The sequence below is a fragment of the Sapajus apella genome, unplaced genomic scaffold (assembly GCF_009761245.1).
Source record: "Sapajus apella isolate SASKATOON/1434 unplaced genomic scaffold, GSC_monkey_1.0 scaffold7, whole genome shotgun sequence".
In the NCBI taxonomy this organism is placed as follows: Eukaryota; Metazoa; Chordata; class Mammalia; order Primates; family Cebidae; genus Sapajus; species Sapajus apella.
In genome coordinates this window covers 24,956,584-24,980,482 of record NW_022436947.1, presented here as the reverse complement: position 1 = coordinate 24,980,482, position 23,899 = coordinate 24,956,584, and the positions used below count along the sequence as shown (strand labels likewise).

Here is a 23,899-nt window from a genome sequence, read left to right as displayed (position 1 = left end):
ATTCCTCTTTTTATAAACATGTGCTTAGTTGTATAGAAAAAAAGAATATCCAGTTGCAAATGCTATGCCAAAAACAATTTGATAACTTCACTAAAAAAAAAGAGAGAGAGAAAAGAAGTACTAAGATACATATACGATTCATCCCCTTTAACCACTAAACTAAAATAGCCAAATTGAGTCTCTCAAACAAAATAGCTTCTGGGCTAGAATCTTGATGCCAACTTTAGCCCAGAGCAAATTCTTACTATGATGATGTTTGCTCTGCAAAGTGCTGTTTTTATGGAAACACCATCTGACCTTTGTCTCCAGTAGAGCTGCTAGACCTCCTTCTATAAAGACATAATTTAAACTTCCAAACATAGGAAGCTTTTTTTTTAACCTATTAATTGTCCTTTCAGAGATCAGATATCATCTCAGTGAATCCAGTGAATTCCCCTGTGAACTCGAAAGCACTTTCACATTGCCCTAAGATTCAAGTTGAAAGAATAAACGCCAGGAGTTAGTTGTTACTGTGTGGTTCTTATGCATCTATTCCTTTAATACTAGTTACAACTTGAACTTCAACTAACTGACAAACCTGCAGATTCCATTCAATTTGCTGTAATAGGACTGTAATACTGATTTGGAACAACAGACTTAAATACACAAAAATCTTGCCAAATACATCTTTCCTGTATTCCATTAATTCTAAAATAAATATGTTACCTGAGGCAAAATAAGTATAATCAGATATTTTAGTATTTTATCTTTTTATGGAAGAACTTTTTTTCCATTATGGTGACATTTTAACACCCAGTGTTTTAAAAGGAAGTTTAATATGTACGTGGGTACACGAATTAAACTTTTACTCACAATATCCCCTTTTTGGTGGTATTCTAACAGACTTAAAATCAGGCTATGGTTAAAGGAGATGCTCACCACATCAATACATTTAATTAATTTGTTTGACTGGGCATTCTCTACCAACTACACAAAGCATATTTCTGCCATGGTTATTACTGCTCTCTTTATTCATAACAGAGGAAAAAAAAGTGGAAAATGTGGGTCACCTCAATAGACACTGAGTAGTTAACCACTTGCCAGATTAGGTCTCTAATCCTATGTCCAGAAAATATACGATAGAAGTGAGTCTGTCCATTACTTTAGAACTAGCCACTTCCATAGGCTCTACAACAAAATGCAAGTTAAATTAACAAAAGTCTCCAATCAGTGCCCTTACAACAATTTAAACCAGTTTGAAGGAGGAATAGATTAATCATTCTTAACAAAGGTGAAAGGACTTGCATCTCTTTCATTGTTTCATTTATCCAACCAATTAACATTTACTGAGTACCTATTGAGTTAATACATTAGCAGACTGAGTACTTTGAAGTTTCAAAGAAAGCAGTAGACTTGGGCCTTGTCCTCAAGGGAAAATTTCTAGTAAGAAGTAAGACGTGACATTCATGAGACCATGTTAAGACACACGAACTCTGCAGTGTGGTCCATAGAATATATATGCTTGAAAAAAATTGAAAGCAAAAGAAAAAATCTACAGGTACAGTTCTTAGAAGAGCCCTTCACTTCTGCTTTTTTAAAAACAAAAGCAAATATTTTAAGGGCACACATATGAGAAAGAAGGATCATAAAGGCACAGGGCAACAAAATGGTCAAGAAAAGCCCTAGAAAGAAAAACTGAAAATGCAGAATTTGAGGCTTTGAATTCTGAATATTAGACTTATATGCTCCACTATTTAATTTATGGCTAACCTGTTAAATGGCTTTAGAGTGGGTCTGCTTTTGTTTTTAATTTTTTTTTGTTATTTAATTTTATCACTTTTTCACTGTGCTCTTACCAAATGCATATTCTCTGTATCACTTCATATTCCATATTTTTACATCTGCTATGCCAAAAATAATCTCTCACTTTTTTATAGAAAAACCCCTATCTTTTCTGCAAATATTATGACATCATTGATTTCCAAAACTCTGATAGAGAAGGCAAAATCTAAGTGTATGTTAGGAAAATATATTCATAGGTAGATATACCTTTGGGGGAATGCAAGCTCTAAAGGTTTGTATAGACATAACCTGACCAACAAAAAAAATCAATAACAGAAATGTGGTAATGTTCACCTGTCTTGCTTTCCTGAGATATAAACTTTTTAAAAGTCGTTTGCAAAACTTTTGTGCATAATATTTTGTTGGTTTCTTCTTCATTTTCCATTTGCCCCAGGCTGTACAAATTTGACAGAACTGATAAAAATGAGTTGAATTTACAAAAACAAAAACCCCAAGGAGAAATTGAAAGTAGGCATGACAAATATAGAAACCACTGAAACAGATTGGACACCAACAAAATAACATATGAGGTAGTTTTAAATACATTAAGGAGGTAGAAAAATGACATAAATAATCTTGATTCCTGAGTGTGAGATCATAAACCCTAAAGAGAATTTGCTTCCAGCATCTGGTAACCTGAACAATGTTATCAAAGTCAGAATTGGTTTGAAGTCAGATGCATAAGACCAACTGCTGCTAATGTGGTTACTTTTTTCTCATTATGCCGAGGTCTAAACCAGACTTTGGGTTTTAGTTTTTTGTAAGTACTATAATGCAATGACAAATGTATTTAAAATTTTAAAATAAGAGTACATTTTTGGACAGGCGCGGTGGCTCATGCCTATAATCCCAGCACTTTGGGAGGCCGAGGCAGGTGGATCACAAGGTCAGGATATGGAGACCATCCTGGCTAACACAGTGAAATCCCATCTCTATTAAAAATAAAAAAAAATGGCCAGGTGTAGTGGCACGTGCCTGTAGTCCCAGCTACTGGAGAGGCTGAGGCAGGAGAACCACTTGAACCAGGGAGGTAGAGGTGCAGTGAGCCAAGAGCGCACCACAGGACTCCATCTCAAAAAAAAATAAAAAGAGTATATTTTCATTGGGATATAGTAGTCTTATAGATTGCCCAACCTACAGATGGCTTTTCTCTACTCTTATTTTTTATTCAGTAGTCAATTTACTGTTCAATGTTATAATAGCGCCAGTATTGTGGAATGAGTTCAGCCCACCTAACCTTTATGCCGTAAATTGAAGTTAAATTGCTAACTCCCACTCGATATTAATTAAACTTACAATCACTGATTTTATGTAGCACACTGCACTTTAAATATATATGCCTAGGATATTCAGCAGATGAATTGCTATTTACAGATTCTAATAATGAGGATGTTGGTTGTTTTTTCAACTTTAATTAACAGGTGTAATACCCACTTGCAAAGGCATCATTAAAATGGTATCCAAGATTTACAAAATTTATAAGACAGGGCTGGTTACTTAATATCCCTTTCAGAGTTTGACCTTTTCGGAATGCAGTCTAATATTTGGCCATAAAACCACTGAATTTTCAAAACTTTTTTGCCTTAACTCACCTTAAGACCTATTTTTTGCATAAAGTTTTTATGTTTTATTGAAAACATAAAGCACTTTTAGTAATGCAACTGTACTAACTGCAAAAGCAAAACAAAAGTGTGTGTGTTTAGGGGTACAGGTATACATGAGTGAAAAGGTGATATTAGCAAATGTGCTAGCGTGCCTGTATGCACACATGCACATATACAGTCATACACACACACATATCCAAACCCCAAAGCTTCATATGCAATACCCAGTGCATATGACTAATACAAATTAGATTGTAGATTATGGTCCTACCTTTAAGACTTTACTGTGATGTACCCTGAAACTATGGTCAGTTCCCCTTTCCTCCTTTTGCTATAAATGTAGCCTTTTATATTCTAAACTCATCCATTAATATGTTGTAATCTGGCTTCTGTTTCTAAATCTTTTTGAAACTATGACACTCTCAAACTTTTTAAAAGTGAGATATTGACCACATAATAAAATAGAACAATTATAACAATATGCCAACATCAATACTCTTGCACTTTTGGGTGATTATTAAGTAAAATAAGGGTGACTTGAACACGAGTATGACATAGCAAAGGTTAATCTGATAACCAAGATGGCTACTAACTGACTAACAGGAAGTAGCTTATACAGTGTGGAGATGCAGGACAAAGGGATGGTTCATATTCCACAGGAGACAGAGCAGGATGGTGCGTGAGCTTATCACACTCCTCAGAATGGAGCACAATTAAAAACTTATGAATTGTTTATTTAAACCATGGTTAACCATGGATAACCGAAAACAACACAAATAAAACTGTGAATAAGGAAAGATTATTATACTATAATACCCAGAACAACCACAAAAAAAAAAAAAAAAAAGACTATCCGATGATATGTACTCAGAAATAATGTAAATAAATCAAAATGAAACTCTGAACAATGTTTAAATTATCTACAGTAAGGACAGAAAAGGGAAATCAAAGAATGAGAAACAGAGTGAGTAAACAAACAATAAATAAACTGACAGACATAACCCTTCACATATAAATATTATGTTAACTGTAATTGTTCTAAACATATCATTCAAAAGATAGAGATTAGCAAGGTGGGTAAAAACATGACCAAAATTATAAGAAACTTTCTAAAAACATGATAATATAAGTAAATTGAGGGGATAGAAAAAGATATACTATGCAAACATTAACTTTTTTTTTGAAACGTAGTCTCACTGTGTCACCCAGGCTGGAGTGTAGTGGCATGATCTCAGCTCACTGCAACCCGCCTCTCCTGGATTCAAGCGATTCTCCTGCCTCAGCCTACCAAGGAGCTGGGACTACAGAGCGCACCACCATGCCCAGCTAAGCTTTTCTATTTCAGTAGAGATGGGGTTTCACTGTGTTGCCCAGGCTGGTCTTAAACTCCTAAGCTCCAGTAATGCACCCGCCTTGGCCTCCCAAAGTACTAGGATTATAGGCATGAGCCACCGCACCTGGCCAAAAACATTAACTTTTAAATAGCAAGAATAACTATATTAATATCACATAAAATAGACTTTCAAGCAAAAAGACTTAAGCAGAAACAAAGAATGCTATTACGTTATAGTGAGAAAGTGAATCCACAACGAAGACCTAGTAATCCGACTGTACATGCACCAAATAACAGTTCTTCAACATATATAGAAGGAAAACTGAGAGAACTGAAAGAAAAATAGACAAATCCACAATTTTAATTGGTGATTTTAATACCCTATAACTGTTAAAGTAGCTGAACTTGTAATTTTAAAACTTACAATAAATTATCTCTAAGCCTGGATGACCAAGCATTAACTAAGAATTGGCACCAATTAAACAGAATCTCTTTCAGAAAATAGAATTTAAGTGAATAATTCCCAACTTATGTTATGAGATCAGTATCACCCTGATACCAAAAAAGGACAAAAACAACAAAGAAAGAAAAGAAGAAAGAAAGAGAGAGGAAGAAAAAGAAAGAAGGAAGGAAGGAAAGAAACAGAAAATTACAGATCAATATCTTTTATAGATTTAGATGCAAAAGTCTTCAACATAATATTGGGAAATTGAATCTTCCAAAGTATAAAAATAGTTCTTACACATGATACCGAAAGCACAATCCATAAAATAAATATTCATTAAAAGGGAACTTATCAAAATTAAAATTTTTTTCTCTGTGAAAGATCTCATTAGAAGGATGAAAAGAGAGACTGGGGGAAAAATATTGGCAAACCACATGCCCTGCAAAGAACTGGTATTCAAAATAAATAGACAAAAGAACTGATCAAGTAAGGAATTTGTTTCACTGATCTTTACGTTTTTCACATAGTTCTCTTTCAGATTTACAGAATTTAGCACAAGATTCTAGTAATGACTATACTGTGTTAAATAATTAGGAAAGTAAAGTTCTGCTAACTGGTAATCCTGAATAGCGATAAGTAGGAGATGTTTACAGTTAGAATGCCCAATGAATCACGTTTTCCTCTATCCAGTCCATTATGCGGTCTTCTTCCAGGATGACTCTAGACTTAGCCATGATGATTTGGCTGAAGAGACAACATGCAAATAGAAGTTTAAAATAATTTCCACATTAGGACCAGTCCCCTTTCTTCCTGCTTTTAGATTCACATATGAAGAAGCCAAACCATACTGCTAGAGACACATGGCTCAGCCAACTGCCACCAGTCAATCTCAAATACCACTTTTGAGGGAGGCTATCTTAGACCATCAATCTCCAGGACACTCACCCAACAAGACGCAGAATGGAAGTGAGCAAATGAACCTAGCCCATATTGCTAACCCAGAGAATCATGAAGAGGTAATACAGTTGTTTTAGGTCACTGATTTTCACAGCTGTTAGTATTGCAACAATGCATAACTAATACAGCATATCATTACTCAATGTTTAAATTTTACTTAAATATAAGCCTAAATAAATGGGTTATCCAACTGTGTAGTTGAATGCTTTCATTTCAACCTTTATTTTAAAAGCCTTTCATAATTGTACTATTCTAACTTTTTAAAAATCTGAGGTATTTATGATGTTCTGGGAGTTTAGGAAGATATTAACAGTGTCAATATAAATGGTATGGGAAATTGAATTTATATATACAGAACCTAATTGGTATACTGTATTTTTAATTTACTGGTACTAACTACTGCCCCAATTTCTGCCTGCCTTTATAATATCAAATGGCTAAAGTTAATACATTCAGAGTTTATTTAGAAGCAATTAATATGTTTTACTAAATATGCCTTTATAAAAGAACCAAGCCTTAAACCACTATAGACTGTGATCTATTTTTCTTATCATCTATTTGAAAATAGTCTAAAATAGAAGATCCAGTTGCCAAATATGGAGATCAGTACTCTTAAAAGATTAAAATGTTCATCTGTTATTGTAATTTTGCCAAAAATATTATTAAGAGTAATTTGTGAAATTTACTATTCAAGCTATTATTTAGGTCAAACAATTTAGTAAGCACATTAATATGAAAAACATCCCATTTTCACCATCTCAACTGCAATAAACTTTGAAGTATGCCAATCTTCATGCTTTAGGGCATAATTTGGTTACCAGCTGGGGTCAGGAAGAAATTTTCCCCATAGTGTAGTATTGCCAATTACCATAGGTGTAGAGCGAACAAGAGAAAGAGTCAGGGGGTTACATGGTTCTCTAAAGCATCTGGTATTGGATGCATTCTGAGTGAGAATTCAGGATAAGATGAAACATTCAATTGTCCCTCTATGTCAATTCCAATATTCCTATGAGCTGCCAATATGACACAGCCGCCACAAGGGAGGGATTTTCTACAGAACAGATGTCACTTACAGTATTATGTGGGCTATCTATCTCAACAAATAATTGCTTGGCACTTCTGCCCTATGGCAAGGGTCTGAAAATATGTTAGGGTGAGAACACACCATACAAGCAGATGGGCATAGATAAAAGAGAGAGCAAGAGCATACTGAGCCTGAAATGCATGTGTAAAAGCCAGATGGGAGGACGGAAGCAAATGTGGTTTTTTTTCTTATCTTTAGTGACTAAAGCCCCAAATCAGGATTTTCCAGCTATTAGTTATTTAGAAGTTCTATTTTTAAATTTCTTTAAATGAGTATGAGTTGCATGAGGCTCCAGTTTCTTGAAACAAAGAAACATTGCCTTTTTTGTATAAACGGCAATTTACATTTGAAAGTGATTGCATTTTGTTTAAGCCCCGACACTGATATAAGACTCCCAATACTAATGTCCCCCACTTTCTTTTTTGCCCCCCCCAAAAAAAAAAAGAAAAAGGGAAAAACTAGGCTGGGATAAGAGGATGGACACAAAGACTGACAATGAATGACAAAGGACAATTGAGATGGGACTTGCCTGAGAGAGACAGCAAGAGAGGAAAAAAAGTCCTTTTAAAATATCAATAAGAGAATCAAAGAAAGCAAGATCCTTTTTCTGATAAAAGGGGAAAAGTTAATAACAGTGAAGAAAGAGAAGGGAATTGCAATATGCTCCCACTGTAATGGAAGAAAAGAAGATGAAGGTAGAATCAGAAAGTAACAACTTTAAATAAGTTTAACATATATGCTACTTTTACACTTTACACAATCTGTGGAATAAAATTTTAAAAATATTTAAACTATTTGCCCCAATAGTAAACCTGACTGGCTATTTAAATAATTAGTTGGAGAAAGAAGAATGGTGTTTTTGTTCACAGAAACCAGCAAAGAAATTTTCACTTTTAAAATGTGTTGATTGAAGAAAAGACCTCTGGGGGAGTTGGGGTGGGTGGGCAATAATGAATGTATTGTAAATTATTAAAAGACATTAAGTTATATCTCAGAATCAGAAAATGCTCGAGGGCATTATTGATACATTTCTAGGTCTAAATGGGATGCAAGTAATAACTGCTTTGAAAGTTTTCTAGACAAAAATAATTTTGCCATTCAGTAATGTCTGAAAACTGTGATTCAACTGAACATTTGCTCATATGTTGGAGCTGATTCAAAGATGACTGTTACGGAAAACTCTAACCATTGCTTACTAGTATCCTATTCTATGGTCTTTCAATCTTAAGGAACACTGGAGAAGTTTTTTAATTGTTATTATAAGATATCAGTAATATCACAATTTCCTCTGTTTTCAAAGTTTAATAATCCACCCATCATTATTATATAGAAAAACAGGAAACAAGGTTCTTATGGAGAATATAATCTCAAATTTTTCTATCTGGCTTCTAGTTATAGTCTAGCTTAGAAAAGTATAATGTAGGAGAAATTGCCTAAGGATCAACCATGCAATTTATTTACTCTTCCCAGTACTCAGAGCAAAAGAGGTCGTTCGGAGGGTTAAGGATGTATCACCCCATTTCAGCTGACTTAAGGAGTTGGACTTTATCTGAAAGAGAATGAGAAGCCGCTGAAAAGCTTTTGTCGGTGTGTTTGTTTGGGAAAAGGGTATTGTAGTCACATTTACATGGTGACTGATCTCTGAGAATGTGTGGTAGAGAAAGACTGGATAGGAAGGAGACTGGAAGCAAGGACACCAACGTGGAATATTGTAAGAATACAGAAATGATGATGAGAAATAATGATGACCTTGACTAGGGTGGTAGCAGCAACAATAAAGGAAGGAGAATACATCTGATAACTATTTACAAGGCAGATTCAACAGGATTTGGCAATAACAGGCATGAAGGAGAGAGAATGAAAGGATTATCCCAATTTTAAGGCTTGACTAAGTGCATGGATAAGTATTACAGTTACCAACTACACAACACCTAAGAATAAGCAAGTTCTTCATTTCATCTGGTCTTGTGGCAGCATTAGGAGAAAGTAGCTTGTTAATTTAGCTTGGGTCTAAATATTGAATTTGAAGTAGCATCTAGGTAAAAGAGGATGGATACTTGCATTTATAGCTCAGAGGAGGGCTACAAATGAGACAAATGTTTATAGGTTATTAGCATTTACATTAATTGAAGTAGTACTAGTGGATAAATTTGCCTGGGATAGTATGAAAAGTCAAAAGCAAAGAAATCCAAGAACACTTTTCTTTTTTTTTTTTTTTTTGAGACAGAGTCTCGCTCTGTTGCCAGGCACCAGGCTGGAGTGCAGTGGTGTTATCTCGGCTCACTGCAACCTCCACTTCCTGTGTTCAAGCAATTCACCTGCCTCAGCCTCCTGAGTAGCTGGTACCACAGGTGCATGCCACCACTCCCAGCTAATTTTTGTATTTTTTAGTAGAGATGGGGTTTCACCATGGTCTCGATCTCTTGACCTAGTGATCCGCCCGCCTCAGCCTCCCAAAGTGCTGGGATTACAGGCTTGAGCCACCGCGCCCGGCTCAAGAACACTTTTAAGGAAAACCAAATATTTAGTAACCACCTACTGTGCTCTAGTTTCCAGAGCTGCATCTTTCAATAAGACAAGCAAGATCCCTTCTCTCATGAGGTTACATTTTCAGTGAGTGAGTCAAATAATTAACCAGAAAACAAAAACAACAACAAAAACCCTAAGATAATATGTGTGGTATTTTTAGAGACTTTTAAAGGTTGTGTAGAAAATAAGACAGCCATGTGATAATAATGACTATGTGGAATTGGTGGAACATTTTCAGGGAGAGGCCGGAAGTGAGACAAGCAAAGGAAAACCTGAGGGAACGTCTGGAGCCCTGGGGAAGCAGTGTAGGCAATGGGAATAGGTCTCCATAAAGACAAACACAGGGAAGCTGTGATCACTTAAAGCCACCAAAGACAGAGAAATGGAAAGTTCATTGTCTCTCTGATAAGAGCCCTAAAAGACAAAAAGTGGTTCTGCCAAAGCTGCTGCTTACACAGGATTCATTGTAGTCGAAATGGACAGGTCTCAAAAAAGTTGTAGAAAGACAGTGACTTGAACCTAAACTCTAGAAAGCTGAAAGGACGAGGAGCAGCAAGGTTGGGTAGCTATTGAATCTAGTGAGCAAAAATAATAATTAACAAATAACCAAGACATGACATTTCCTTATATCTTGCCCTGAATCTCTAAGTTTCATAGTTAAATATTAATATTAAAATGTAATGTGACATAGAAATGTATACTATTTCTGTTTTTTTTTCAATTATCTATGTCTGAAATTTTACTCACAGGATCAGTTAACACGTGGAGACACCATATTCATTTGGTGGCAGTTACTAGAAATAATTAGCATCTGGGTATTCAGACATGCACATGTAAAAGATAATTGAAAATGAAGAGAGCAGTTTGCCACTAAAAATTAGCAAAACAAACTTATTTGTTGAGTACATATTATTTTAAAAAACTAAAGAAATATTTTTTGATCAATGTCATGAATCATTTTCAGATAACTACAGGAAATTTAAAGAGGTCACTACTAGTTATAATAAACTCCTAAAAGTCTTCAGAGGACATACAAGAAAAAGTTGAAAATGTACAACAGTCTTTACATTTCCAGAGGAAGATTATGAAGTTAAAGGTGATAATTTTCTATGTTTCAAGATAAGTAAAAGGAAATTACGCTAAAATTACAGGTCAATAATAGTGAAGAAGAGGGAGAACGTTAATATTCTAACTTCTCCAGATCTTGCAATTTATTACCCAAAGGTTGTCTAATTCTCTCTGCTTTATTACCTAAAATCAAGACAGACCCAAAGATGTAGGTATTGATTAATAAGAATCACAGTGCCAGACTGCCTTCTACTTGAGGAATCTAAGAGAATAGGTGACTCCCACTTTAATTCCCCTTGGCTTTAGTGAGCCATTTTCCTCCATTAGTAAGCTCTTGGTCTATCAAGCTATTTCACAGGGTATTAGGTGCGGAGTCTCAGGTATATAATATATGTTATTCAGACAACACAATGGGGATTTTGTGATTTCTTTAAGCTTCCTGATTACGGTGTTGATCAAAATGCTTATAAACTTAGCATAAGCACGGCTACCATTTCAGTCCATCCATCACTCATTATCAGAGAGTACTAGATACATTTGCTCAGGTCCAAACCACACATTCCTCACATTTATAACAAAAGGGAACTATGAGAGAAAATGTCTTCATTCTTATTTGAAAAATATTTTTACAGACAATGCACCATTGTTTTCACTTTTTCAGCTTTGCAGTTTCTCTAATTTCTATCCCTTTTATCAACTCTATAAGCAGAGGGATTTTTCAAAGTATGTAAAGTATAACATACAGGCCACTTGACATAATTTTTTAAGGCTTAGTTTCAAAAAAAAAAAAAAGAAGCTAATGTTTTAAGAGGGCTTTGAAAGAGATAACTTCAAAAGGTGTTCAGCATAAATGTAAATGAGATTTATATCTGAAGGAGATGATCAAATCTTACAGGTTATTTAACAAATTTGAAACACCAAAGCACAACTAGAAAATGAGATCTAAACATCGAAGACTCAGCTACTGAGGTTGTGATTGAATTTTTTTTCACTGCCTTCTCATGCTCCATACATTTTACCTCTGCATCAGGATTAATATCCTCTATATACATCTTGGTATTTTTTATATTTTGTAACCCAACTCCATTTCCTGAAGCCCTCCAGCCCTATGGTCCCAGAGAAAAGAAAGGGTGAATGACAGTGTTGGAAAAAGGAAGATGTAAGAAGTTTCTAGCAGCCTAGAAGTCATATGATTTCTCCAAAAAAATTATAGAAAGAGGACAAAGAGAGACTAGGGGCAGACATGAGCGTCCTGATTTCCTACTGGCACAAAACCATTAGTACATATGCAGTGGAGAGTTTGCAAAAGGATGGAAACACCAGTGTATCCACTATCACTGCTTCAATAAAGGTAAATGTTAATAACCCACAAATATTTTTCTCCAGTTTATAGCCATTCTCTGAGCTACACATCCAAGTATGCAACTGCTTCTATCTAGGTGCCTCTTTTTTTTTTTTTAATTGCATTTTAGGTTTTGGGGTACATGTGAAGAACATGCAAGAATGTTGCATAGGCACATACATGGCAGTGTGATCTGCTGCCTTCCTCCCCATCACCCACATCTAGCACTTCTCCCCATGCTATCTCTCCCCAACTCCCCTCCCCCCGCTGTCCCTCCCCTATTTCCCCCCAACAGACCCCAGTGTGTAGTGCTCCCCTCCCTGTGTCCATGTGTTCTCATTGTTCAACATCCACCTATGAGTGAGAACACACAGTGTTTGATTTTCTGCTCTTGTGTCAGTTTGCTAAGAATGATGGTTTCCAGGTTCATCCATGTCCCTACAAAGGACACGAACTCATCGTTTTTGATGGCTGCATAATATTCCATGGTGTATATGTACCACATTGTTCCTGTCCAGTCTATCATCGATGGGCATTTGGGTTGTTTCCAGGTCTTTGCTATTGTAAACAGTGCTGCAGTGAACATTCGTGTGCACGTGTCCTTATAGGAGAATGATTTGTAATCCTTTGGATATATACCCAGTAACGGGATTGCTGGATCAAATGGAATTTCTATTTCTAGGTCCTTGAGGAATCTCCACACTGTCTTCCACAATGGTTGAACTACTTTACACTCCCACCAACAGTGTAAAAGTGTTCCTATTTCTCCACATCCTCTCCAGCATCTGTTGTCTCCAGATTTTTTAATGATCACCATTCTAACTGGTGTGAGATGGTATCTCAATGTAGTTTTAATTTGCATTTCTCTGATGACCAGTGATGATGAGCATTTTTTGATATGCTTGTTGGCCTCATGTATGTCTTCTTTTGTAAAGTAACTGTTCATATCCTTTGCCCACTTTTGAATGGGCTTGTTTGCTTTTTTCTTGTAAATCTGTTTTAGTTCTTTGTAAATTCTGGATATCAGCCCTTTGTCAGATGAGTAAACTGCAAAAATTTTTTCCCATTCTGTTGGGTGCCGATTCACTCTAATGACTGTTTCTTTTGCCGTGCAGAAGCTGTGAAGTTTGATTAGGTCCCATTTGTCTATTTTGGCTTTTGTTGCCAATGCTTTTGGTGTTTTGGTCATGAAGTCCTTGCCTACACCTATGTCCTGAATGGTTTTGCCTAGATTTTCTTCTAGGGTTTTTATGGTGTTAGGTCTTATGTTTAAGTCTTTAATCCACCTGGAGTTAATTTTAGTGTAAGGTGTCAGGAAGGGGTCCAGTTTCTGCTTTCTGCAGCCAGTTTTCCCAATGCCATTTATTAAACAGGGAATCCTTTCCCCATTGCTTGTTTTTGTCAGGTTTGTCAAAGTGCAGATGGTTGTAGATATGCTGTGTTGCCTCCGGGGCCTCTGTTCTGTTCCATTGGTCTATATCTCTGTTTTGGTACCAGTACCATGCTGTTTTGATTACTGTAGCCTTGTAGTATAGTTTGAAGTCAGGTAGTGTGATGCCTCCAGCTTTGTTCTTTTTGCTTAGAATTGACTTGGCTATGTGGGCTCTCTTTTGGTTCCATATGAAGTTTAAGGTGTTTTTTTCCAGTTCTGTGAAGAAGGTCATTGGTAGCTTGATGGGGATAGCATTGAATCTGTAAATTACTTTGGGCAGTATGGCCACTTTGGGGCGATATTGATTCTTCCTAACCATGAACATGGAATGTGTCTCCATCTGTTTGTGTCCTCTCTTATTTCGTTGTGCAGTGTCTTGTAGTTCTCCTTGAAGAGGTCCTTTACGTTCCTTGTTAGTTGTATTCCTAGGTATTTTATTCTCTTTGTGGCAATTGTGAATGGCAGTTCGTTCTTGATGTGGCTCTCTTTAAGTCTGTTATTGGTGTATAGGAATGCATGTGATTTTTGCACATTGATTTTGTATCCTGAGACTTTGCTGAAGTTGCTTATCAGTTTCAGGAGATTTTGGACTGAGACAATGGGGTCTTCTAGATATACAATCATGTCGTCTGCAAATAGAGACAATTTGAGTTCTTCCTTTCCTATTTGAATATCCTTTATTTCTTTTTCTTGCCTGATTGATCTGGCTAGAACTTCCAGTACTGTATTGAACAGGAGTGGTGAGAGAAGGCACCCTTTTCTAGTGCCAGATTTCAAAGGGAATGCTTCCAGTTTTTGCCCATTCAGTATGATATTGGCTGTTGGTTTGTCATAAATAGCTTTTATTATTTTGAGATACGTTCCATCAATACCTAACTTATTGAGGGCTTTTAGCATAAAGGGCTGTTGAATTTTGTCAAAGGCCTTCTCTGCATCAATTGAGATGATCATGTGGTTTTTGTCTTTGGTTCTGTTTACGTGTTGTATTACGTTTATAGACTTGCATATGTTGAACCAGCCTTGCATCCTGAGGATGAAGCCTACTTGATCATGGTGGATAAGCTTTTTGATGTGCTGTTGCAATCAGCTTGTCAGTATTTTATTGAAGATTTTTGCATCTATGTTCATCATGGATATTGGCCTGAAGTTTTCTTTTTTTGTTGAGTCTCTGCCAGGTTTTGGTAACAGGATGATGTGGGCCTCATAAAATGATTCGGGAAGGATTCCCTCTTTTTGGATTATTTGGAATAGTTTCAGAAGGAATGGTACCAGCTCCTCTTTGTATGTCTGGTAAAATTCGGCTGTTAACCCGTCTGGACCTGGGCTTTTTTGGGGTGGTAGGCTCTTAATTGCTGCCTCAACTTCAGACCTTGTTATTGGTGTGTTCAGGGTTTCGACTTCTTCCTGGTTTAGGCTTGGGAGGAGGCAAGTGTCCAGGAATTTATCCATTTCTTCCAGGTTTACTAGCTTATGTGCCTAGAGTTATTTGTAATAATCTCTGATGATGGTTTGAATTTCTGTTGAATCTGTGGTGATATCCCCTTTATCATTTTTTATCGCAACAATTTGGTTATTCTCTCTTTTCTTTTTTATTAATCTGGCTAGTGGTCTGTCTATTTTGTTGATATTTTCAAAAAACCAGCTCCTGGGTTTATTGATTTTTTTGAAGGGTTTTTTGTGTCTCTATCTCCTTCAGTTCTGCTCTGATCTTAGCTATTTCTTGTCTTCTGCTGGGTTTTGAGTTCTTTTGATCTTGCTCCTCTAGCTCTTTCAATTTTGACGATAGGGTGTCAATTTTAGATCTCTCCTGGCTTCTCATGTGGGCACTTATTGCTATATATTTTCCTCTAGAGACTGCTTTAAATGTGTCCCAGAGATTCTGGTATGTTGTGTCTTCATTCTTGTTGGTTTCAAAGAACATCTTTATTTCTGCCTTCATTTCATTGTTTATCCAGTCAACATTAGGTGCTGCTTCAAATTCAGTGTGGTCCAACAGAGAAAAGAAACATCAACAGGAGAAGCACTTTAGTGCTAAAGCACTAGCATGTCAAAAATGGTGACCTAAATATCCCTGCAGGCCCCCAGTGGATGAGGAGCAGCAACCAAAGGAGTCTAGTCTGGCCTCTGTGATTGAGACTCCAGATCTGTTGGCATTGACCGCCGATGCTGATGCTGCCAGGAAAATGTGCTATGAACCCTGTTAGCCACAGTCTTAGCAGTGCAAACCAGCATGAAGGGAGGCAGGCAGTGAAAGAAGCATCTCGGAGGTAGCCATACAGGTCGGAGGATATGAGCACATGAAAGCTTTGCCTCACATCCATGAAAGTCTGAGTGTTTGCCAAAAAGAGACAGATTTTACCTTAAAGCAAACCACTTTACACAAAAAGCTTTGAGACATTTAATTCTAAGTTAAATTTTCATCCTAATATCCTCTCCTCAATTAGTAAGCTCCCTTTCCCCATCTCTTTCAACCTTCTATCCCCAAGTAAGATGTACATGTTGACAGAGTGATGGGGAATTCAAGATGTTATAGAAAAGAAAGAAGCTATATTTATCTCATAATTTTCCACCTCTCTACCTTTATCAACAAAATTAAATTAAGCATTCTAAGAAGATAGAACTTCCTACATAGAATATCTCCATTCACATTCAACACAGGGGTGACATGTGATATTGGTTAGAAAGAAACAACATCCTATTGATTAAAGAATACCTCTTATTTTCAGCACTCCAAAACAGTCTAATTTTACTCTTTAAAATAAATTAATAAAGATTTATTGAAACACATTACAAGATGTCATCAAGAAGTCTCACAGCATTTAGAAGACATTCATCACATTGTAAGTCTCTAAGGCTTAGAATCTTTCCAGTAATGTGCCTTAGTACTTAAACAGTCAAAGTGTGAGCTGGCGGATGACTTCAGACAGTGTTTTGTTTTGTTTTATTTTTTAGACAGAGTTTTGCCATCACCCAGGCTGGAGTACAGTGGCGCAATGTTGGCTCACTGCAACCTCTGCCTCCTAGGTTCAAGTGATTCTCCTGTCTCAGCATCCCGAGTAGCTGGGACTACAGGTATGTGACACTATCCCCAGCTAATGTTTGTATTTTTTTTTAGTAGAGGCTGGGTTTCACTATGTTGGCTAGGCTGGTCTCCAATGCCTGGCCTCTAAGTAATCCGCCCACCTCAGCCTCCCAAAGTGCTGGGATTACAGGCATAAGCCACCATGCCTGGCCAACTTCAGACAGTTTCAAAGTGGGCAGTACCTTCAAAAAGTCACTGCAGACAAGAATCTCAGCTTTTTGAGGCCCAAAATGTAATTCTTATCACATTGCATAGTTTTGAGCAAGTGCTGAGATGTTGGCAAATGCTAGCCAAAGGCAAGGTTGACCAAATGTGCCCAGGGTGTCTGTCTACGTATCACTTTTGCAGAGTCTGAAGTCTGTTTATCACATGCTAATTTTTCTTTTCAATACATACGCTGATCCTGTTCCCATTGGAAACAGAATCTCCAACCTTAAGGTTGTTTTTTTTTTTTAATGTTTAATATATAGAGACTACATTTGGGTCAAACCAACTTTAAGTGTCCAAAAAAAAACTTGACGGTTTACCTTAATGGACAAAATGAGTCCAAAGCTTTCCATCCTGCAGATGTGATCTAAGAGATCTAATCACCTAGTGTGTTAAATGGTGAAGACTTAACTAAGACAATAAGAGCAGGCATCATAATGACCTGTGTTAATAGTCACAAATTGAGATAACTGCCCAGCTCATGCAATGACTTGGAGGTCATGTCTGTACAACCCCTTTTGCCTCCCAATTCTAATAACAGACCATCCCCTCTCTCTCTCCCTACAGCCATCAAAGTGAACATGCGACCTTTAAAAAACTGGGCATAGCACTTACCATCTTGGTCATAATGCCCAGGCCAAGGGCTAGACACGTGATCCAGCAAATGTTCCCTAGAAGAGTTCATACTGGAGCTGAATAACATTAAATGTTCATTTTCTCTGATAGCAAGCTGTGAGGATGTGAGCTTGGAGGGACTGAAGCCTATACTGTTTGCTGCAAGGAGGGGCTGGTCTGAGAACAAAGACAATATGCAGAGAAAGCACAGATGAGAAATGGAGCTATTCTAGTGATATTTGAAGTTCTGGCTCTAGTCATCCGTGATATCAACTCTCTTTCCTGGTAATAGCAGCCAACAAATTCTCTCTGTGACTTAATCTACTTCATATTGGGTTATACTTTTTGGAAATCATCAGAGTTCGCAATAATAAAGCTAGTGAGAATGTGGTGAAGCCCAACAAAGCAGACAAATAAGAACGGCCAGCATCGTCATAGAAGAGTAATGCTTGTGCTAGTCATGCAATCTTGAGATAATTTCTTGGAATCTCTGATCCTCAGTTCAAAATCTGCAAATGTGGCTTCCAGTGAATGTACTACATTATTGAAGAATTAGAATATGTAAAGTGATTAGCATAATGCCTTTCCCATAGCCCTTGCTTGCCAAGTGCTAAAAGTGTATTGTTTTGATCATGAGGGTGTAAGAATAATGATGAGGAGGACCCAAAGAAAACAAAGAGTATAGAACTCAGAATATTCTACAACTTTTCATTAAAACCCTAACAGCTTAAATATTTCTTGGGGAAAAAACCTGCAAGCATTAAAAAGAAAAACGTAATGAAGTTAGAAATAATTATAAACAGAACATACTGATTATTTTAAGAAGCAATGGTATTTGAAAGCTCAACTTATAACAATAAGTGTTGTTACTGAAATTTTACTGAAGGTCAGTTAAATAGTCTTATTTTTAAGAAAAAAAAGTAGTAAGAAAAATAAAGCAAGTATTACTGATACAGCTACTTCCTGAAAATAGAGGTAGCAAGACTTGTAGGCCCAACTCAAATGTCTCCACAAATAACAAAGCCTTCCTTGATATCACCAAACCCATGTACAATACTATACACCTCACCAATGGTGCATAGCTTTTCTTTCATTGAATTTATTTCCCATTTCACACTATAAAACCCTTGTAGCAAGGCCTCTTTTTTCATATCTGTACCTTTAAAATGCAGCTCGATAACTTGGTCAAAAGTAGATGCTCAAAATATAGTATTAAAATTAGACTCAATTTTAGCTATACACTGAGAGCATGACACATGGGTTCCAATCCTGCTTCTGCCACTTACTAGATGTGCTACCTAGGATAAGTCACCAACTATAGGATTATATCCTTAAAGTGTTTGCCTTCAAAGTTATCTGCTAACCTCCTACCCCAGTACAAAAATTCCATCTCAATGCATTTTCTACCTACACACACTGTGATAAATCCTCTACAAAAAGTAATCTTCAGTCAAACTTTATAACCAGCTTTTGGCATAACTATTACCTTTCACATTGAATAAGTCACAAAGCAATGCTTCATTAGGCCTACTATCATACAGACAGCAATGCAGACCCAGAATTCTTTTTTATTTATTTTTTTTTGAGATGGAGTCTCACTCTGTCATCAGGCTAGAGTGTAGTGCTGCGATCTCAGCTTACTGCAATCTCTGCCTCAGCCTCCCAAGTGGCGATTCCCCTGCCTCAGCCTACCAAGTAGCTGGAACTACAGGTGCACGCTACCATGCCTGGCTAATTTTTTGTATTTTAGTAGAGACAGGGGTTTCACCATGTTGGCCAGGATGGTCTCCATCTCCTGACCTCATGATCCACCAGCCTCGGCCACCCGAAGTGCTGGGATTACAGGCGTGAACCACCGCACCCAGCCCCAGAATTCTAACTTAAAAAAAACAAACAAACAAACAAACAAAACAATTCTTCCTACACACTACATCATTTCTCTGTGCTTTAAAAGTCTTAATAATCTTCATTATGGCATACCACAATGATTGGTTCAAATAGCCAAATGAGATGATATAAAACTTCTTTGTAAAGTATAAAGTGCTCCAAAATATCAAGTAGTAGTATTATCATGACAATGATGTAGATGATAATGATAGCAATGGGAAAGGGCAAAGTACGTACTTTTATGTCTATTTCCACTCTGTTAAATGAGCCAGTTACTGTAAATTGTAACTACTTACTGGGAATTGGGAGGAGGCCCTGGGTTTTTATTCTTACTCTTTTTCTTCAAGTTTTGAGTACAATTAAAAGGTACAGATTTTCAGAGGTGGTTACTATTCTTACTTAAAAATTGTATATATATATATATATATATATATATAGAGAGAGAGAGAGAGAGAGAGAGAGAGAGAGAGATGCATACCTTGGTAAAGGATGGTAATTGACTTGAGTAAATTTGTGGTCTTTCTGGGACAAGCCTATGAAACATTGGTTTGTATGAAAACTGCATGTGGAACTCTGTTTGCTGGGCACTGATTTCCTGGCTGTGTTGAAGGGTTCTCTCCTTTTCTCCTAATTGTTCTTTCAGCTGAAATTGGAGTCCAGTTAAAGCTTGTAACATATTTCTCTTCTTTTCTTCTCACTATTAGTAGATTTGGAAAAGAGAACTGTAAAACACATAAAAAAATAATATTTTATCATCTGAGATTACCTATTATAAAATAAATTTAGTAAATGATAAGGGAAGTATTTGAAATAGAAAACCAACTCATCCTTTAATGGTTATGGTTCACCCATAAAGAGGTAATTCTTAATGTTCAAGTTTAAAAAAAAAAAAGATGAGAAGAAACAGTTGGCATTCAGCTAACAATTGTGTTTGGAGATTTGTGCCTGACTTTGTTATTCTGAGCAAAGCCAGGTACCAGTCTCTTGGGATTATGTACAAAGGCAAGAAAAAAAATGGACATGTACAAACCTCAAAGGTGACTGCTGGGTTAATAAAACAGTCTGTTTTCTGTTCACCCACTCTTGCTCTCAGTGTGCAAGTATATTAAAATATGTCAAAAGGAAAACCATTCGCTGTGCAAAAATAATTCAACTACAAGTCACAATTTCCAGCTGGTGGAGTGCCTTAGTGTATTTAAGTGCACTAACAAGTGACCCGTACATCTCCCCGGATGAAAGTTGTATCCTCATTAAATGAGAAACAAACACAAAATAGGAACAACTGTCACACAGAAAAACAGACCACAATAGATTGCATTTCCCACACTCAGTTTCTGGCTTGAGCTATGGCAGACTGAAGAACAGTGATGTCCTGGAAGTAACCTCTTAAAAGGGACTGAAGTAAAACAAGGAAGCTGCGAAGGGACATAAATGTCTTGTTAATGGCCATCCAAATTCTCATTCAGAGTATCTGGGAAAACGTCATTTTCTTTCCTGGCCCCAAAAACTCCCATGTCAGGTAAGATATTATATAATAACAATAATGTGAAGTAACTGGAATAAACAGGCCCAACCCCCAAGGAATTTAGAATTAATGCTGTAAGTTATATTTTTAAACAACTCTGTTAGATAAACTCTGGTTTTAGCATTTATAAGATATCACACCAACCTTTTATTTTCTGATTTTCTCTAGGGAACTAAATCATTGATAGGACTCTGAAAAGAAAAAAATAAGAAGTTACTTTTTAAAAATTTTAATAATACCGTTCTTAATTGATTCACACTTTGTATATTATTATAAGGCGAAAACATACATTGGATGCTCAACATGACAAACTTCATCTTATACATAATAGGACATACAATCTGAGTGTGTGCCTCCAAAAGGCAGAGAGACAATATCTGGAATAATAAGGGAATGCTATTTGAGAGTAAATAACTGATTACAAAAGTATGGTACTAACAATTATTTCAAAGTAGGGTAACAAGTTCCTCTTGTATATAGGCAATGCCTTTGTTCAAATATTTTCATAGCAATTACCACACACTAATTTCCTGTTTACTATTCCCTCCCCTCAACTAGAGTATAAGCTCCTCAGAGTAAAATTTATTGTATGTTATTTTTTATATCGGTTGAACCCCCCATCTAGTACAGCCTCTGGCACATAATTCAAACTCTATAATTATTGATTAGTTGTTTGACTAACTGATTAACTATAGCTGTGCATGTGACAATTGGTGCCCAATATTGAATTGTCAACCTCCTACTGGAAGACAGTAGAGGAACTAGAAAGAGAAGATGGTTCTAGACAGGCACTAATGCTACAAACTGTAGCCCAGGAGCAATGCATGTATGTAGAGAGAAAAAGAATCACACCAGTCTAAATCATGCTTTAAGCTAGAATACATAAAAACCATTAAAGTGAAACTGAAGCTCAATAGAGGAGTGTAGGTAATAAGGGATCAGCAAACCAATCTAAATAAATTAAAATGTCTAGGCTCAGACTAATTATGTGAGCTTGAAAACGAGAAGTATTTGAGGAACCAAAGTTAATGATAAGAAAAACTTATTAAAAATAAGAAAAGATAGATTTTAGAAACCAAGAACTAGTGGGCTTGATTTTTAGGCCTCATGAAATTCTAAAGCAGGTTGATTATTAAACAGCTGGTCTATGAATTCATAAAAAATAAAGTGGAATTCATTTGGAGATAGGGAGCTGGAGTCAAGAGAGTACTGCATGAAGACAAAAGTCCTTGGTTCATATTCTGAATGTGTGCTTTCTCTCGCTTTAGTGATTTTTCCTTTTCCCTATTTCTGTGAGTTAAACTATGTCTCCCCCACTGCCACAATAAGTCCTAACTCCTGGTACCTGTAAATATGACCTTATTTGGGAATAAGCGTCTTTGCAAATGTAATTAAGGTACACATCAAGATGAAGTTATATTAGAGTAGGGTGGGCCCTTAATTCAATATAACTAGTGTTATAGAAAAAGAAGAGACACAGAGAACATGAACAGAGGAAGAAAAGAACACATGTGATGATGAAAGCAGAGATCAGAGTTGTGTTAGGAGGCAAGCATGGAATTCCCCCTCTAAGCCCTCCAGAAGAAACCCTTCCTGCTGACAACTTGCTTTGAGAATTCTGGCCTCCAGAACTGTGAGAGAATAAATTTCTGTTGTCTTAAGCCACCCAGTTTGTGGTCATTTGTTATGGCAGCCCTAGGAAATGAGTGTAGCATTCTATAAAAAGGAGTTAGTGATATATCTTCCCCAGGTGATTGTCAGGAGGATTATAATACAGCATAAGTAAATATTAATTTCAGCAAAGCTTTTTACTAAGATTCTTATAATGTGTTCACTGATGAAATAAATCTGTGTGAGCTCAATTATTAGTTAGGTTCAAAGTTGCTGAAATTGCCATTGCCAAAGACAGCTGATTAATAATTCAACATAATCTTTCCCAAAATGTTCACTTATGGATATACTGAAAATAACTCTCAGGTCTCAGATTTCTGTCTTTTAAGGCCCTTTATAGACAAACGGACACAAGTTTTGGAAAGTCACCTGAAGTGATACTGCTATTGATGGACGCAGAACCTTTCATTCATCATTAGTTGTTCAACATATTTAACAGGACTTAGAGAAATACATAGAACGGATGCTAACCAAATAAGGGAGAAAATAGAAAGTTGGGAAAAATAAAAATAACACATTTAAAAACAAAATTCTTATCTTAATAAATTTATTACTCTAACAATATAATTTCTTAACCATTATTAATAGCAGTTTAATACTTTAAACCCCAAACAGTGCTGGACACATAGTAGATACTCAATAAATTACTATTATTATTAATGGTACGATAGGCTAGAAAAATGGGCCAAACTCACTTAAGCAAAAAACACACAATATTTCATTTGGGTCCAAAATTCAAATGGATGTAAGGTAGAAAATATCCAAGCTTATCATTAAGTCATAGGAAATAGATTTGGAGATTACAGTTGATCAAAGACCCAGTGAATGCATCCAAACAGTGTTTTGTGCAACCTCTAAAACAAAAATAAAACAAAATAAATAACAAAGGTGAGAATTTAGGATAAATCAATAGATGTATGTAAGCCTATGACAATTTGCAAAGGGCAAGTGTAAGGGGGATTCTGTTTTTCTAAAAGCAGCAATTCTCTGTAAATTTGATAGATAGTCTGGGTACTGTGGAGGGTGACGTTCCAAAGGAGATGGAGAGTTTCTGCCCACCCCCATCTCACACTTCCAAAAGATGAAGAGCTGCAGGTCCCTATGGCATGCAGATCTGAGTAAGCAGATCTTGGTGAAAGACCTTTCTTCTGCCACCTAGAAACAACGGACGCTTCACAAAAGCAGTGTCCAAGAAATGCAACTGAAGTATGCAAAGAAGGATGATGGAAATGTGAAGTGTTCAAAGAAAGACAACAGCTAGGAAGGGACGTTGAAACATCTCACTCTCAGAGAACCA

General features: G+C 36.5%; 1 protein-coding gene across 2 annotated transcripts in view; it reads right to left on the bottom strand.

The window, feature by feature from the left end:
• Positions 1-21,124, bottom strand: part of TFEC (transcription factor EC) — a 160,232-nt gene extending 139,108 nt beyond the window's left edge. The window contains exons 1-2 of one of the 2 annotated variants that reach the window (XM_032276225.1): positions 21,076-21,124; positions 19,885-20,103 (exon numbers count right to left, since the gene is read on the bottom strand). In XM_032276225.1, the coding sequence (XP_032132116.1) occupies positions 19,885-20,082 (198 nt within the window). In that variant the 5' untranslated portion in view covers positions 20,083-20,103; positions 21,076-21,124. The remainder of the gene's footprint in view (positions 1-19,884; positions 20,104-21,075) is intronic. The other variant, XM_032276224.1, reaches the window with a different exon arrangement.
• Positions 21,125-23,899: the final 2,775 nt, after the last annotated feature.